Below are 15,045 nucleotides of genomic sequence, written 5' to 3' on the forward strand. Positions count from 1 at the left end.
AACACTACTGCTACCTCGGTACAGTTCAACTGCAAGTAAATACACTTTCCAGCACTTGTATGCTTCTTCCTTGCTCACCATTTGGTCCCAATTGGCCGTGTTGTTGCGCTCAGGGTGACGACAGACAGAACGCTGTGTGTGACGTGGCCGGTACTCAAAGCCGATTGGCTAGCGCGAGGCGAAATGCGTAAAATTTAACATTTTTTAACTTTCCTCAGTCTCTCCTTTGGTCTCTTGAGGTCTCACTGATTTGTTGGAATTTAGATGTTTCTGGGGTTGGTAAAGGACTCTGGTTGGTGGCCTGATGGGTGGTGTCTGGTCGGTGCTGGATTTCACTTTCCTTTCTTTTCTTTGGTCCTTCCTCGGGTCTCCCGATGGCCTCACGACTCTGGCTGGAAGTGTTCGGTTTAGGTGAACGGTATTTTTAATAGGTTTTAGGTGACCTAATGAATACACACACACACTCGCACACACATACAAAAAAAAAAAAAAAAGAGAGAGCAATGATGATGACATGTCAAATCGGTAAAATTACCGAATGAACAATACTGAGCTCTCCAGAAAAAATTAAAAATAAAATTTTGGGCGAACGTGCGGATTTTCGTCACGAATGTGCGGATTTTGCTGCGCCGCACCACGTCCAAGCGCTCCAAACGCGTCCTCCGCACCGCACCCTGAATGCAGCATTAGTCTTTACCAAGGGATCAATCAAAAGGGTGCAACATTCCAAGAACCTAAAGCAAAATATATTGAATAAATTTCACAGCAGGGCTCACTTTTTTTTTTTATATTGTATTGGTTTCATTCATGTGCTGTGGGTCTACTAAAGCCTAAATACAACGTGTCACTAGAGAAGGATGTGCAAAACAGCAGATGCTGAGTCTTCTACCCCTTGAAATATATTAATGACACTGTCTGGGAGACGAGCTGTCGCGGTCCCATGGAGACACGTGTGGGCACTGACCTGAACAATCCGCACTTCAGTCGTTCCCTGGGGGGCTTTCATGCACATTTACGCACGACAGCGATGAGGTCGCGCTGCCCTTTTAGCAGAGCGCTAACACACCGACAGCTTTGGCACACTAACACATAACGTGAGGTGTAGCTCACGCTGAATGCCAAGCCTGTCTTGAAGGCTGTGACACACCTGTTCACCTGCTCGCAAAGGCAGCGAGACAGCACCATCCTGCTGAAGGCTTTTGCATGCCAGCCAAGTGCACACCCACACACATACACACACGCACACACACTCGGAAGGAATCTTATCCATCTCAAGCAACCTCCTGGGGATGGAGAGCAGAGTCACCGGCGTGCTCTCTTTCTGGTTTTCATCAGTCATGGCTTGTTCGAGGGTTGCTTTTTTTTTTTTTCCATGGCAGACTTCTTCTCAGCCAGTCACTTATCGGCCAGAAAAAAAGTATGATCATACAAACGCACATTATCTCACCCTTTCTGCTAATCTAGCATTCTTATCTACTCTGTTTGCTTTATTACCGCGGTTATAGCTATTGTTTAGACATTGAAAACATAGCGCGCCTCTCAAATGAAATAATTTGTATGCGGCGCAGCTCTCAGGTTTGTTTGAATCTTGTTGACTACATTGAAAGTACTCAGCTCAGTTAGCGTGAGCAGCTGGTTGTAAATATATAACATGGCAATCTGTCGTGAAACTCGGCGCTAAATAGATATCTTCCTACTGCGTGCTAATTTCCACATCGCGCCCATCTGTACAATTATCTGTATCAATTTCAACTCATATGAACTACTTATTGAATGAGGTTTTGTTTTTGTTTTCTCCCAGCTCTTATCGCATCCAATATAGGGTAAATACATCCATCCATCCATTTTCTTGACCGCTTTTCCTCACAAGGGTCGCGGGGGTGCTGGAGCCTAGCCCAGCTGGCTTCGGGCAGTAGGCGGGGTACACCCTGAACTGGTTGCCAGCCAATCACAGGGCACACAGAGACAAACAACCATACTCACAATCACGCCTATGGACAATTTGGAGTGTTCAATTAACCTGCCATGCATGTCTTTGGAATGTGGGACCCACGCAAGCACGGGGAGAACATGCAAACTCCACCCAGGAAGGCCGAAGCCCGGACTCGATCTCACGTCCTCTGCACTGGGAGGCGGACGTGCTAACCAGTCACCACCGTGCTGCCAGGGTAAATACATTTTACTGCAAATGTGACTTTAACTAGTTTGCAATAATGTATCACTTATCTGATGGAGGAGTAAAAAAAAAAAAAACACACCAATGATTAAATTGATGAAAAAGCAAGGTTACTGTTTTTCAGAAAATTACCAGTAGGCTACTATCACTCAACTCGAATAGTCACGGATACCGATCCCAAGTACTGATACAACTAGTACTTTTGTTAGATAAATGTTCTCCCCAAAAAATCAATGGCAGATAATTTTAAAGAAAGACCTATACATCCCAATTTAGCATCGTTCTTTAAAATTGCATGAAAATAACGGCAATTTTCTATATTTCTAATTTCTAGCTCCTGATCGTAAAAACGGTTACAAGAGGTGGCAAGCACCTTGAAATAAGGCCGGGAATCAGCCCGATACCAATTGGCACTCGCCCATGCCTTGTCCAAAAGCAGACAAATGTATGGATAGTTCCAAACTTTGACTAAATTCATGTAAAATAGAAATACAAGAATATTGTAAAACCAATACATTGGGACAATTAAAACACAACTCTGTCTATCGCATTCATGAAAAATAGTCAAAAGTTAAAAAATAAAATAAAAAATGAAACACATTTAATTGCGTCTAAATCTTTTCAACCAAACAAGAAAATGTGAAAATTGCAAATGTGATTTTTGTTTGTAGTACGATAGTATGATTCCAAGACAGCCAAGTTGAACACATTCACAGAATGCTTCTTGTTTGAAGAAATTTGATTTACAAAGGGAGGAAGTGATAGATAGCTAGATAGATAGATAGATAGATAGATAGCTAGCTAGCTAGCTAGCTAGCTAGATAGATAGATAGATAGATAGCTAGCTAGATAGATAGATAGATAGAAAAAGAATACTTATCAATTACCATACATGACGGCTTATTTGTCCACCTTTTTCCTAATCCAATACCTTTCTTTCCTTGTGGATCTTTGCAGCTGTCATGTACGCAGGCACCCCAGGGTGACCAGTGTGAGAGCAGGCAGCGGTGCTGGCAGGCAATGGAGCAGTTCTTGACGGCCAAGGGAGCTTCTTGACCCGCACACAAACTGGCAGTCACAGGCCTGGACACTGTGCAAACACAAAAGACGCAGCAGGTTAAAGCAAAGCTCCGGCGTTCACACGAATGCTTTTATCACGCCACTTGTGAGGATATAGCGTACACCTGTTTCTGCTGTTGCGTGCCTGAAAAGGTTAAAACAGAATGAATGTGATTTTGTTTTAATTGGGACTAGCTGCCAGCTTATGAGGAAAAGCTACAAATAGTTTAGCTACAAATGTGGTGACATCTGTTATTACTGCAAGATGTCTTTCTGTCTCCAAGGAGACAGACGGGTTTTCATCAGTCTTGGGGAAGGTTGTAGCGTCGGTACAGAAGAAGAACCAGTATTAAAATTCAGAATATATTCCAGCATTTTTTCAAGTGGAGATTTCTCCAGCAAGAGTTGAGTGACCAGACGTCCCCTTTTCCTCTAGATCAGGGGTGTCAAACTCATATTAGCTGAGGGGCCGCATGGAGGAAAACATTACTATTAATTATATTAAATATATTGAATATATTATTATGAAGTGGGCCGGATCGAGAAAAAAAAAAGGTATGCAACTTAAAACAATTGCCGTCAATTATATGCAGATTTTCGCTATTTGTGGGCCAGCCCTAAATTACGGCGCTCGACTGTAATCATACAGTTCCAAAAAAATAACACAAATGCAAATGGACGCGGCAACACTTTGCCTGTATGAGTGCCGAACGTGTTAAAGCTACCTGTTTTGCATATATATTGTTCCCAGAATGCATTGTGTGACGCAGTTAATGAAGTTATAAGGGTGTTAACCCTTGTCATATGTATTTGTGCTTCTAGTAATTTAATTTGAGTCATATTTAACACGTTTATGTCGGTCTATGATTTAAACAAAAACATTTTTTTTTTTTAAACAAACCGTAACTTCAGGTTGTGTGTAAAATAATGACATCCAGGACGATTCCGTGCACAACTTGCATTGCTCATCTGAGGACTGCTTGTGAAATTACAAATGTATTATATGTTTTGGTTGTGGCCGGGTGATTAATTGGTCCGACATTACAATTTAGTTTTTTTTACTTTCCAAAATCGTTTCAAGCAGGTGGCAAAAAATATGACATGATTCATGGGATCCATGTTTATGATAGCAATGATAGATGACATTTGTTTGTTTTATATTCATGTTTTTTTTTCATAAAAGTACTGTACACTTAAAAAAGGGGAGTAATATTTACGATAAAAAAGCCTAGTAAAGATTGATGTACTCAGAAATTCTAAGTAAATTTTACAAGGTGTTTAACTAGAATTACTGATGTGAAAAAACAAGATTTTTTCAAGTGAATATAAATCCCCATTTTTTCAGTGTATTTACTGTCAATATAACTTTAATAATATGTTACATACGAGGACTTTGTGAACAGTCAAAAATATTACCTATATTTTACTTTTAAATATATTAACATAGATAAACAGAGTTGTCGATATTTGCTGAATGTAACTATTAAAGTAACTTGTAATCTAGTTTACCGGTAGTTGCTTTTAAAATCAAGTAATTAATAAAGTAACTAAGTTGGTTTGTAAAGAAAGTAATCAGTAAAGTAACTAAGCTACTTTTTTAGGATAACTGTGTGTAACTGGGTGTTATTTGTCGACTAAAAAAAATCATAAACATCAGTTGCAGAGTGTAGGACAATTCTTGACAACAAAGTGACAATATTTTCTCCCTGCCCACAATACAGGAGTTTTTATTTAATCTAATATTCCAGTTTGATGCACTTCCGCACATCAATGAATATCGCATTTCCATTTAAATGAGAGCCCAAAGAGAGATTCAGCAAATGTCCTTCCTGCATAATGTCTTCTTGCCCTGAGTCATTTTACATGGTGTTTGATCTTCTGTGTAGAAATAACATGCATGCTTAAACACATGGATAAAGTGCATATTACACATTTATCGGCTTTGTTCCCTAAACTGCGGGTGACAATTACGGGGCCGTAGACATCCAACAGCAGCAAATTGTTTTCCGAATAAGTCGCGCAAGAGCAGCGTTCCGCATTGAAGGCAGAAGCCGCATCGGTTTACATCACCTGAAGCCGTGCCAGGGTTGTAAACACAGCAGCTTACGTATTGATCTTTGTCCCACACCGCAGACCACAAAGTGCTTCATTGATATACTACATACTGGGGGGGGGGGGGATCCTCCGACCTCCAAGCGCTTCGGTTATGATATGGAACGACGCTACTAGAATGTATCTTTATCTTCCAATCGGACATGTTTACTTGCCACCAATCGAACGGAAAAATTGCAGGGCAAGTTTCTCAAATTCAAAATAATCAAAATTTATCAGAGATTATAACCCAGCGGGAACTCAAGTGTCCAACACAATCTGTTTTGGAATGAGAGTGGACCTGCTCCTTTTTCAAATCAATTTGCTCCAGAAAAAATGTGAAAAGAAATAAAGCATTTCATCGTCAAATTATCACCAGGGAGAATTTCACTGTACAGGAAGTAACATTGACAAAAAAAAAAAAAATAACAGTGCAATCTTAATATATTAAAATACTTTTTGTTACTCCTAACTTTAATGATAAATGACAGAGTCCCATTGCAGATGCACTTCATGTGTAATTTTCATAAAGACTCATATCTCAAATCATCTTTTAATCCGTTCCAGCTCCCGCAAAACACACCCCTCTGTCGTATGCTATTTTGCAGTTTTTTTTTGTACAGTTTCGAATTCTATTTTGTTCTAACGCCCATTTAATTTGGATGTAATTTCACTGTCATCCACTAGATGCCAGCAAACTGTTTAGTTTGACACGGTGTAGATTTGAAAAAAGAGGAATACAGTACACTGTTACAGAAAATGTACAATATTTTTGTGTGATGAAGTGTAGGTGAGTTTGATAGCCGAGGGGAAGAAGCTGTTAATGTGTTAAGTTGTAGTCCAAATGGACCGTAGCCTCCTGCCTGAGGGGAGAGGGGTGAACAGGCTATCCCCATGGTGATTCGGGGCATCTCTAATCCGACCTGCACGCCCCCGTTGGGACCTAGAAATGGACAGGTGCTGAATGGATGAGATCTTACAGTCGACCACCTTCTCAGAAGCACGCACAGTGTGCATCAACATCTTGGTTGGCAGCGTGAGTTTGAGACGAACATCCACTAATGTGTAGGTGTCAAAGTTCGGTCCTCAAGGGCTGTTTTTTCAAGGCTCACAGAATATTGTGTTCTATTGCTATAAAAACATGCAACCTACCAAAAGAAAGATTAGAGTCGCTTCTTTCAACAGGAATAAAAAGTATATTTCTATCTGTTTTCTATCCACTTTGAAGCAATTAGCATTAGAATATAGCTAAGTTTCATCATTATTCACAAATTTGCTTAGAACTGTGGGCAGGTAAATCAGCTTGTTTTCAACATGGCCCTGGTTGATCTCTTATACTCTACTACCACCTGCTGGACGTTTTTTGTAATAACTGCCATTGCTTCAACCGTTTTGTGCAGTTGAGAAGCTGCATCAAAGCCTTCTGTATGCTCTGGTATAATAAAACATACAAAACATATGAATACGTCTTTGGGACACTTAAAACATTTAATTATTATTATTTTAGAAAACCTGGGTCATTTTCCGAATTGTACAACATTTTGAGCATTGGAATGTTGAGGTTCCTCTGTAATGCCAATTGAGGAAACAACTGTATCGATGGTTGGTTAATTTTTCAAATTATTGTAAAAGTGTTGAAAATGGCATGATGCAATGATAATGGCTCAAAAAGGGTCTCTTTCCTTGCTGGCAACGCACTCTATTCTACTAATTCAGCACTAAACATGATGGTCTAATAGCATTGTAATGACTACATGGACATATTTTGAACCTAAATAATGTTTCCGCTGGTTAGGGCAGAATTGCTTGCCAGCATGAATACGTCAAGGTGTTGAACGGTACTGTTTTGTTGTTGAACTATATTCACCAATGTTTCCATTTTCCCTTCAAACATGCATCATCACACCTTTGCCCGTGTGAATAATTGTTTCAGTGTCTTGCTAAATTGTTTTCAGAGCTTTATTGTCTCGCCGGGCCACTTGCTTGGCCTTAGATGTTTTATTCTCCTCGCAAACATGCTCCCTGAAGACTGCTGTTTTTATAAGAGCTTATCCAGTGAGGACAGAGTGACACTTTAAACTGCTGTGGAAGCAACGTTTGTACAAGATTTGTCAGGCTTTCCTCATCCCCTACATGAACAACTGACACCACGTTGCCATAAAACACTTTCAAATTGATGACAACTACTTAGTGTTGTGGTTTAAATGCTTACAATGTCAGCTCTGTGCATTTGCTGTATGGCGTAAACAACAATGCGGACGTCTCACCGCCATTTATCTATTTTCACACCACACCGGGGTGTGCCGTCTCTCAATGCGGATTAAGTTTTAAATGAAACTGCTTCGCCAAATAGTAAGGAGCTCCCAGGAGAGTCTACTGTAGTTGAAGATAAGCTTTGATATACTTTGAACAAGCTTAAGCTTCACCATCACTGCTCGCTCTTTATTCTTCATGCCTGCACGGCCACGATGTCTTTGTACGTCTCAAAGCGAAGCGCAGCTGTGATGACGGTGGTTTTCTCTTACCCTCCTTCCTGTGATGTGGAGTTGAGTCATCAGGAACTTGAACACAGTAGGTCTTTCTGGTCTGCACCCCCCCTCCGCAGAGACTACTGATGTTCGCCAGACGCCGGTCCAGCTTGCTCAGTAAAGGGGAAACCAAGCATTCATCCCAGTCAGTGGTCCTCCACTCATACCTGAAAGGGACCAGAGTATCTCACTCTTTATTGAAAAATAAGCAGATACAATGAAAGAGAAGAGGCCCCAGAATTGAATCCTGTGGAACACCATAAATTCCATTTGTATCCATGTCGTTCATATACAATCGGCCACTTTTTTTTTTTTTTTTTTTGTCGACTTAGTATGAAAGGATTACAATAATCAAGAGATCACACAACTTACCATTGCAATTGCCACAAGTCGACTACTGAGCGCACCAAATTCCCTGCAGCACAGATAAAGCCAAGCAATGTGGCATGATCACCTGCAGCCAATGATGGCCAAGCGGGGCAAATCATCATGAATGATTTGAGTCAGGTGTGTGTCTTGACCTCCACCAAACCCCTGAGACTGACTTACTGAACTCCTGGGGTTTACTCAAACCCAGGTCTGGAGAGTGTCTGACTTCCTGTTACTGTTAGTGATGTTCAATACTGCAGATTTCCTTTGCATTTTGATACTGAGTAAGAATAATGATGTTTTTTCCGATTTGAACTCATAGCTATTTGTTGAAGCATGTATTTAATTAATTGCTAATTCCCTAGCCGTAATTTATTAATATCAACTCCAACAGCAACCGTGCCCAGTTTAAAGCTTTTCTCCCTCCGTACCGGGAGACCCCAGAGACGCCTGAAGCCTCTTGTGTCCGTCTTATCATAAAAGCCTCGTATTGTGAGCTGTGGTTTAACCTGAGGTGTTTCACAGGGTTACACTTGTTTTGCCACAACTCCTGTCCACAAACGGCATCTTGACTGTTTGTAGAGCTCAAATACGGTAGCTCCACAAATGACTCTGTTAACACTCTGCAATTTGTCTACGTCTGAAACCCGAATCATTTTTGAAAAGATCTCTAAACTATATCTAAATGATTGATTCGTTGTTTTGAGATTGGTTTTAGAGCATAATTATATGGTATCAGAGGAATCAATATTTCAGTATCAAGCCGCACTTCAATTGTTACTGTCACACTGTCAGCCCAATAGTTTGCCATTTCAAAAGCTAACGTTTTTTGTTGGCCAATGTTTAATTCCAATTAACTCATACTAAAATGAGGCTGCTAAGCAAAAGTTCAGCCTTCAAGCAATTATTGTATGTTGATAACACTGTGACTGATAATTCAATTTCTACTTTTAATTCCGTTTCTCTTATGAAGTTGTATCATGAATTACAAAGGATTTGTGTTGTCTGAGACATTTTAATAGTGCCTTTGGAAGAGACATTACAATTTTCATCAGATAATAAGAGAATGCTGTCTTAACCTAATTAAATGGTTGGCGCTCTACCAATGTCTATTTGTATAAAAAAAATTAACACTGTTTGTAACGGGGGGAAAAAACTGTTGAAAAGGACAAAAAATGCAAATCAGTGAGAGGAAGGTTGCATAACCTCTAAACAAATGATCAGTCTTTGTCATGAAAAGTGCACTGGAGCAAAAAGCAATAACATTTGAGGAGTTCTTCAAAACAACGGCTCTAAGTAATCTATCAGATGCTTCTTATTTTCTGTAATGAGTTTTTCCCTAATTATGTGAATCCTCCACTCTTATATAGCAAATAAAACAAGATATTCCGGCAGGGAAACAAAGCTGACTACATTATTTACTGAATGTAATTACCTTCCATCTAACGTTACCGTACAACCCGAAAAATTGTGGCAGGCCCTGTGGACCACAGACCCTTTAACTGCTGCAGGAGTTTCTATTAAACTAAATTAAAGTCAATACTAAAGGTAGAGGGACAAATTAAATGAACAGCAACATCATGAATATCTGCAGCCTTTGGGTATACTCTCGTAATCATTCTGCTTAGAAAGCTTGGGAAATCAGAATGAATTTTGAGTGAGCTCGAAATAGCGCGTATAGATTAAATATGAGCCCAGCTTTTCGTTCTGAGGATAGCGAGCGAGCGAGTGAGTAATGATCAGAAACATGTCTCCAAAGAAATACCTGGGACAGTTTGGAAGCAAATCCCCGATAATGTTGCAAGCTTCTTTCTCCTCAAGGACGGGACATTGTTTCCCGCCGCTCAGCGGGATCTGTGCCACGTCTCGTGACCGCAGACGGTAACCGGGAGATAGGTCGGTGGACCGGCAGGTCTTGGAGCAGGGACTCCACGATAACCAATCGGAAGTGTGACAGTCTCTGGGCATCACGCATGCTTGGTAGGTCACGGGGGAGTTGTACTTGGTGCAGAGGCTGCAGGTTGAAAAGAAAGCGGATGCAGAAAATTAAGTTAAAAATTGTGACACATGAAAACTACACATCATAACACTACCAGAGGTCAAGTCTTTTAAAATCTTCTAAAAATCTTAAACTGCCCTTTATATATTTTTGGGAAATGAATTACAGAGGTTGACGTAAAATTCGTTTTTTGGGCAAATGCCGAGTCGATCAAAATGAAACAAGCAGATTAGTCATGTAATTACCGCTTCTATTGTTCAATTTAGACTGCTAAATTAGGTTGCTTATTAAAATGGGGCTACAATCCTGATTTAATTTGTTAATTAGGATGTAATTAGGAAAACAGAATGAAACTGAGCTCAGTTGGGAAATCTCCATTCACCCCAGTTTTAACCAGTCTCACACGTAAACGCAACAAAAGAGTCAGATATAGAGGTTTAAAAAAAAAAAAAGCCAAAAATGTATTCCATCATCAGAAAAAAAATGTGCATGTGTGTCTTCTATTCTTATCAAAAATCCAAATACCAAAGTGAGTTCAAACAGCAGGGACAGGAGAGGAGCAGTACTTGACATTTAGCCCAAAAGTGCTTTGCCGAAATGTTAATGTGGCCAAACACCATCTATTACAGCACATTTTCACATTGAAAAAAGACCAGCCAATAACAGAATCCCTCAATTCTAGTATGCACAATGGCATGGTGGGATCACGCAAGGGGTGATCCCTGATTTGCCACTTTGTACAATGGCATTGCAATATAAATAGGGAAAAAAAATAATGAATGTTAAAAAAAACAGTCATCAATACCAACAAATCAAGTTTTCAGCCGTTGGTCAAAACACTACATTTACAATGCAGTGGGATACAATACAAGTGCTCTGACTTGTGAGTTCTTCAAGATACGAGTCATCGTTCGACTGGTTTTTTTGCTATCAACTTTCAATACAAGCACTCTAAGTGCAAAGTGAATGCAATTCAACTAAGCAGCAGTTTGGCAGACAGTAAACAATTAATCAAAAAAAGAGGCCTCAAGCTGTTTATTGCCACTCCTAGACGAAGTCTCAGGTGTCAAACATAAAACAAAGAGAATCCAACTTTGTGTTTTTTAATCAAAACCAGATTACATTGCAGCTAACAACTCTGTTAAGATTAATACTAAAATGAGTGCAAAATGTCAGCCTTTGTGTTATGGAATAACCACGATGACAAACATTTTCTCGGTCCAAATTAATTTTGTTCCCGGTCCGTCCTTGACCACTAGGCTTATCAAGTTTTCTGGGGGAAAACCCTGATAACTCTACAAGAAACTCCTATTTTAAGATAAATGGTGGCACTACACATGTAGACAAACAATATAACAATACAACCAGGCATAATTATTAGAATTATCATCTCCAAAAATGTATAATGTCTAAAAAGCACCTTCGTGTACTACTACTGTATATCCATACGTCTGTATTAAGAAAATGGTGTTGATGTATTATACTGCCCCCAAGTGGCCAATGTAGGCAGACCAGAAGGAGCAGCACAATAGTGATTGAAATGAAACAAAAAAGTATAATTCCATAATAATAATAATAACAGCAACAATAATAATATTAGTTAAATAATTAAATTTAATTATTTATATGATAGTTAATTACTTACTTGTTTGGATAAAGTACAGTATTTTTATATTATTTTTATAGGTTTGAACCAATTAGTAGCCTTTACATTAATTTCAATGGGTAACATGATTTGAGATAAGAGTGTTTTGTGTTACAAACATGTCTGAACTTGTATTTTCTTTTGATTGTATACTGGTTTCTGACAACATGTGTCCCCCATTCAAATTTGATTATTACAGTTGCATATTCCCATTTTCTTATCTTACCTCAGCATTGCATTTTCCCCATCACTGCGCGTGCAGCGGGTTTGCCGTGTCTGGTATCCCACCTCCAGCTCCCATGACATGGGGTACTTGCGATGATGCCGATGGTCATGATGATGTTGACTATAATGAGAGGCGTGTCTGTGTAACGTGACTGTATTGTTCTCCTTGTGATTGCTGAAATCCACAGTGGTCCGACCGTTTAATAGAGTGTCTTTATGATGGGGGAGCCGACACTCGCTCCAGGCTCCTACTTTAAGGCTATACTGGTACTCGTCCTCCCCAGCAGGGCAGCCAACAGAGCCAGAACAAGTCCTGGTTTCAGTCAAATTAGAGCAGCTTGCGCCACCATACATCGGCGTGGTCAGAACATGTCGAGTCCGATGCTGCAGGCCGGCGCCGCATGTCCTACTACACCCCGACCACGAGGTGAAGTCCGAAACGACGCAGTCCTGCGGGCAGGGGATGAGACATGCCTGCTCCACTGGTGGTCTCTGGGAAAAGAAGTCACATATCCTTGAAGTGACTGTGGTGCGGTTGGACGTGCGCACGCACTGCACTTTGCGTCTCTGGATTCCATGCTGTGCGGTAATGCACTCTGCGGTCCGCAGCTTGAGCTCATTGGAAAAAAAAGGGACGAGAACACAGCCCTCCCAGGCGGACAGCTCCCACTCAAAGAGGTCCTGGTGCCAGTCACACACCTTGAAGCAATGCCGCCGACTCTCGGGTTTGTCCATGTGGTTGCAGTGAGAGTGGTGGGTGGTCCAGCCCTCTCTGTGGACACACCATACCATCCTGGTCTGAACCCCGCCGGAACCGCAGTCTTCCCCCATACAATGACCCCACTGGCCTGGAGAGAAGCAAAAGACACCAAACGAGGACATTTTCATTAGAATCGAAAGTCTAAACAGGGTGATTTAAATTGCGGTTATCTGCCAGTTTGCAATCAAATACAATTGAAGGCCAATCACTTAACCTCCATGATTGCTTTATTCATGAACAGAGGAAGGATGGAAGCAAAAGCAATCAAGCCAGTGGCAAATCAATGTATAGAAATAAAGTGCAAGTTTCTTATCACTAAGGATGGATTCTCTTAGTTGCTCAATTCCAAACTGGTCATTTACTTGAGGCCTTGTGATTCCTGACCAGATGGTCTTGTAACTATCTGGTAAATGGGCAACTGTTATAAAACATAGTCTGACTGTGTAGAAGCCAGATATGATGTCACAAAGTCAAGATGTTTTTTTAGACGAGTGAAAAATTAAGAATAAGGGTTCAAAATGGATGGCTGTAATGCTTTTTTGTAATGTTTGTTCGGGAAGAGTCTTAACATACAAAAATACAAAGTAACAACAAAGAGCAGGGCTGGATTATGATGGCCTCAAAGAAAAAAAAAAACGTGATGAACAACCTCTTGTTAGGGCAATGCACAATTCTATATGACAGAATAAAGGCCTCTATGACAAAATAAGAGTGATGAGACAAACTAAGAGTGACCAGTACAGGACTACAGCAACTGCAAAGCAACTGACCATTCACATCTACGGGTAATTTAGCATCCTCAATTAATCTAAGAAACAGGCTTTTGGAGTAAAAAAAAAAAAAAAAAAAAAAAAGATAGCACAAGCCAACGGAGGGCAAAGACTGGATTCAAACCCCCAACTTCAGAACTGTGAGGTGGTACGCGTTGTGTTTCTAGTATATTGAAAGTGCTCTATAAATAAAGATGACTTGACTAGATAGGCTGCTCCAAGGTAATACTAATTATATAGTATAAAAACTAAAATACGGGCGTAATCACGGGATTCTCGTGTCGGCTAGTTGTTGTTTTTTTGTTGTTGAATGAAGGCTTTATTTCTGGGCCAATCACCAACAAGACAACACTGCTTTGAAACTGCTGTTTTATGCTTAAGGGAGCAATATTTCAAATTGCGGAATTATTTCATAGTTCATTGGAGCATTTGATTGAGTTTGTTTGTCTTGACTTCGTAATGTTAATTTGAAGCCGTGTTTATGGGATCTTTTCAACTTATACCCTCTCTTTATTTTTATTTTTTAGAAAGATGTTTAACAAAATTCCAATGAATTCTGTATTTATTGATTGTTAAATGTATGACTCATTCAACCAAAGTAGATGCAATAATTTTCTGCAAAATTAATTAGTTACAAAGCCAAAAAATAGGGAAAAGCCCATTTAAAAGTTGGGCATGTAAATAAGCCATAGAACTATGACTTATGACATGACGTGATGATGTTGTGAGCTTTGTGTAAACCACGGTTATTACAGTTAACGGAGCAAGAAAAAAAAAACTAAACTAAAATTGAGAAAAAAAACATGTTTATGAATGTAATAAATAAAAACGAGTATGCTTTAAATTAATGATAAACTACATTTGATGTTTATAAGACTAATTCAAATTAGCTATAATTATAGCTATAATTTAATATAGTCAATTAAGTTCATGCATGATCTGTCGTTTTAATTTAAATAAAGTATTTTGGTATTACTGCATGGGCATACAGAGAATTACTATATTAATTAATTATTAATAATACTATATTACACAATACTTACACTTTAACCTTAAACTTGACAAATACTTTCAAAATGAAAAAAAAATAATAATACAAAATCGAATTAAATTTTAATAAAATTAAAACTAGTTAACATGAACAAACCCACTCTACTGAATAAAAAAAAAGTCAAAACTAAATAAAAATATGAAAAATCAGTCATTTTTTCTCCTACCTGTCATCATGAAGTAAAAAAAACAAAAACAGAACGTGCAGTTCATAATGTCATATTATTCTTAAACAGAGCAAAAATCACCCATACAATTTTCATGTGTTTCATAAAAAATAAATGAAAGTAAGCGTTAAACAGCAAGACTTTGATTGCCAGGAAAGCGCGTTCTAGTGGTCTCTGATGGCGTCCCACACTTTTATCACAGTCAT

At 39.4% G+C, this 15,045-nt stretch overlaps 1 protein-coding gene across 3 annotated transcripts in view; it reads right to left on the minus strand.

Annotated features, from left to right (window-relative positions):
- Nucleotides 1–15,045, minus strand: part of thsd7ba (thrombospondin, type I, domain containing 7Ba) — a 168,398-nt gene that overhangs the window by 78,478 nt on the left and 74,875 nt on the right. For all 3 annotated transcript variants that reach the window (XR_013296004.1, XM_077580599.1, XM_077580600.1), the window contains 4 exons: nt 12,094–12,940; nt 9,989–10,237; nt 7,852–8,021; nt 3,108–3,266 (listed from right to left, as the gene is read on the minus strand). Coding sequence is in view for 2 of the 3 variants with exons in the window: in XM_077580599.1 (XP_077436725.1) it covers nt 3,108–3,266; nt 7,852–8,021; nt 9,989–10,237; nt 12,094–12,940 (1,425 nt within the window). In the remaining variant the exon portion in view is untranslated. The remainder of the gene's footprint in view (nt 1–3,107; nt 3,267–7,851; nt 8,022–9,988; nt 10,238–12,093; nt 12,941–15,045) is intronic.

This window comes from Vanacampus margaritifer, chromosome 11 (genome assembly GCF_051991255.1).
Source record: "Vanacampus margaritifer isolate UIUO_Vmar chromosome 11, RoL_Vmar_1.0, whole genome shotgun sequence".
In the NCBI taxonomy this organism is placed as follows: domain Eukaryota; kingdom Metazoa; phylum Chordata; class Actinopteri; order Syngnathiformes; family Syngnathidae; genus Vanacampus; species Vanacampus margaritifer.